This window comes from Buceros rhinoceros, unplaced genomic scaffold, assembly GCF_000710305.1.
Source record: "Buceros rhinoceros silvestris isolate BGI_N320 unplaced genomic scaffold, ASM71030v1 scaffold28416, whole genome shotgun sequence".
NCBI lineage: Eukaryota > Metazoa > Chordata > Aves > Bucerotiformes > Bucerotidae > Buceros > Buceros rhinoceros.
In genome coordinates, this window is record NW_010418555.1 from 2,133 (window position 1) to 3,129 (window position 997).

Genomic DNA, 997 nt, shown 5'->3' on the forward strand with positions numbered 1-997 from the left:
CGTGCAGAGGTAGTTGAAAACATCCAAGAGAACCCCACAAAAAGTCTGTCCGTCTTCACACCCTTCCCCTCCTCTGTGAGCTGCCATGTTCCCATCGGGCTGGGCACAGCTATGGCACCAGGTCTCCTTCTCCCACGGTGTGGGCTGCAACGGCTCTGTCCGCACAGCTGGGCGTGGGCTGCCTGTAGTCCCGTCGTGGTGCCCTCCACCAGCCAGCTGGGAGCTGAAGCCCTCCTCTCCCCTCTCCCGCAGGAGCCATGGAGGCAGTGCTCATCTTCCTGTGCTCCCTGCTGCTGCCCGCCGCCCTGGCAGACGGTAAGTGTCAAGAGCTTCCCGCATGCAGGAGGTGGTAGGGGTGTGGGGAAAGGCTGCGGAGCCCAGGGGTACGGCTGCCCCACAGATCCAAGGGGGCTGGGAGTGGGCTGTGGGGCTGGAGCAGAGCATGGGGCAGTGGGGGGCTGCAGGGGCTCAGCTGGGGAGTTCACTTGCCTCACACCCTTGTCTGCTTATTTCCAGTGGCCACCCAAGAGAAAGAGGAGGAGGATCCCTTCAACTATGGTGAGCGTGGCTGTGCAGGAGGGTGGGTGTGCTGGCAGGGACGGGTGCGCATACCTGGTGGGGAGCAAAAGCGGCTGCCCCCTTCGCTGAACGCAGCAGGAGCAAGCCCCTGTGTCTCCTCTCTGCAGACTACCAGAGCCTGAGGATCGGGGGGCTGGTGTTTGCCGTGGTGCTGTTCACTGTGGGCATTCTCCTCATCCTCAGTAAGTCGGCGACCAGGCGGATGCCGGGTTTGGGGGCTGTTCTCACAGAATGCAGCCGCTTTGGCAACGCTCACGGTGCTCCTCTCTCCTTGCAGGCAGGAGGTGCAGATGCAGCTTCAACCAGAAGCCCAGGTGAGTGAGGGCAGCCTGGGGGGGAACAGTAGAGAGCCTCTGCTCAGCTCTTGGCTCTCCCCAGGCTCCCTCCCATAGCTGGCAGAGTGGCTGGGCCCTCTGAA

General features: G+C 63.0%; 1 protein-coding gene across 1 annotated transcript in view; it reads left to right on the top strand.

Annotated features, from left to right (window-relative positions):
* Positions 1–257: 257 nt before the first annotated feature.
* FXYD6 (FXYD domain containing ion transport regulator 6) overlaps positions 258–997 on the top strand; it is a 1,202-nt gene continuing 462 nt past the window's right edge. Inside the window, exons 1-4 of the mRNA XM_010138596.1 lie at positions 258–315; positions 517–558; positions 687–761; positions 857–893. Of these exons, the coding sequence (XP_010136898.1) occupies positions 258–315; positions 517–558; positions 687–761; positions 857–893 (212 nt within the window). The remainder of the gene's footprint in view (positions 316–516; positions 559–686; positions 762–856; positions 894–997) is intronic.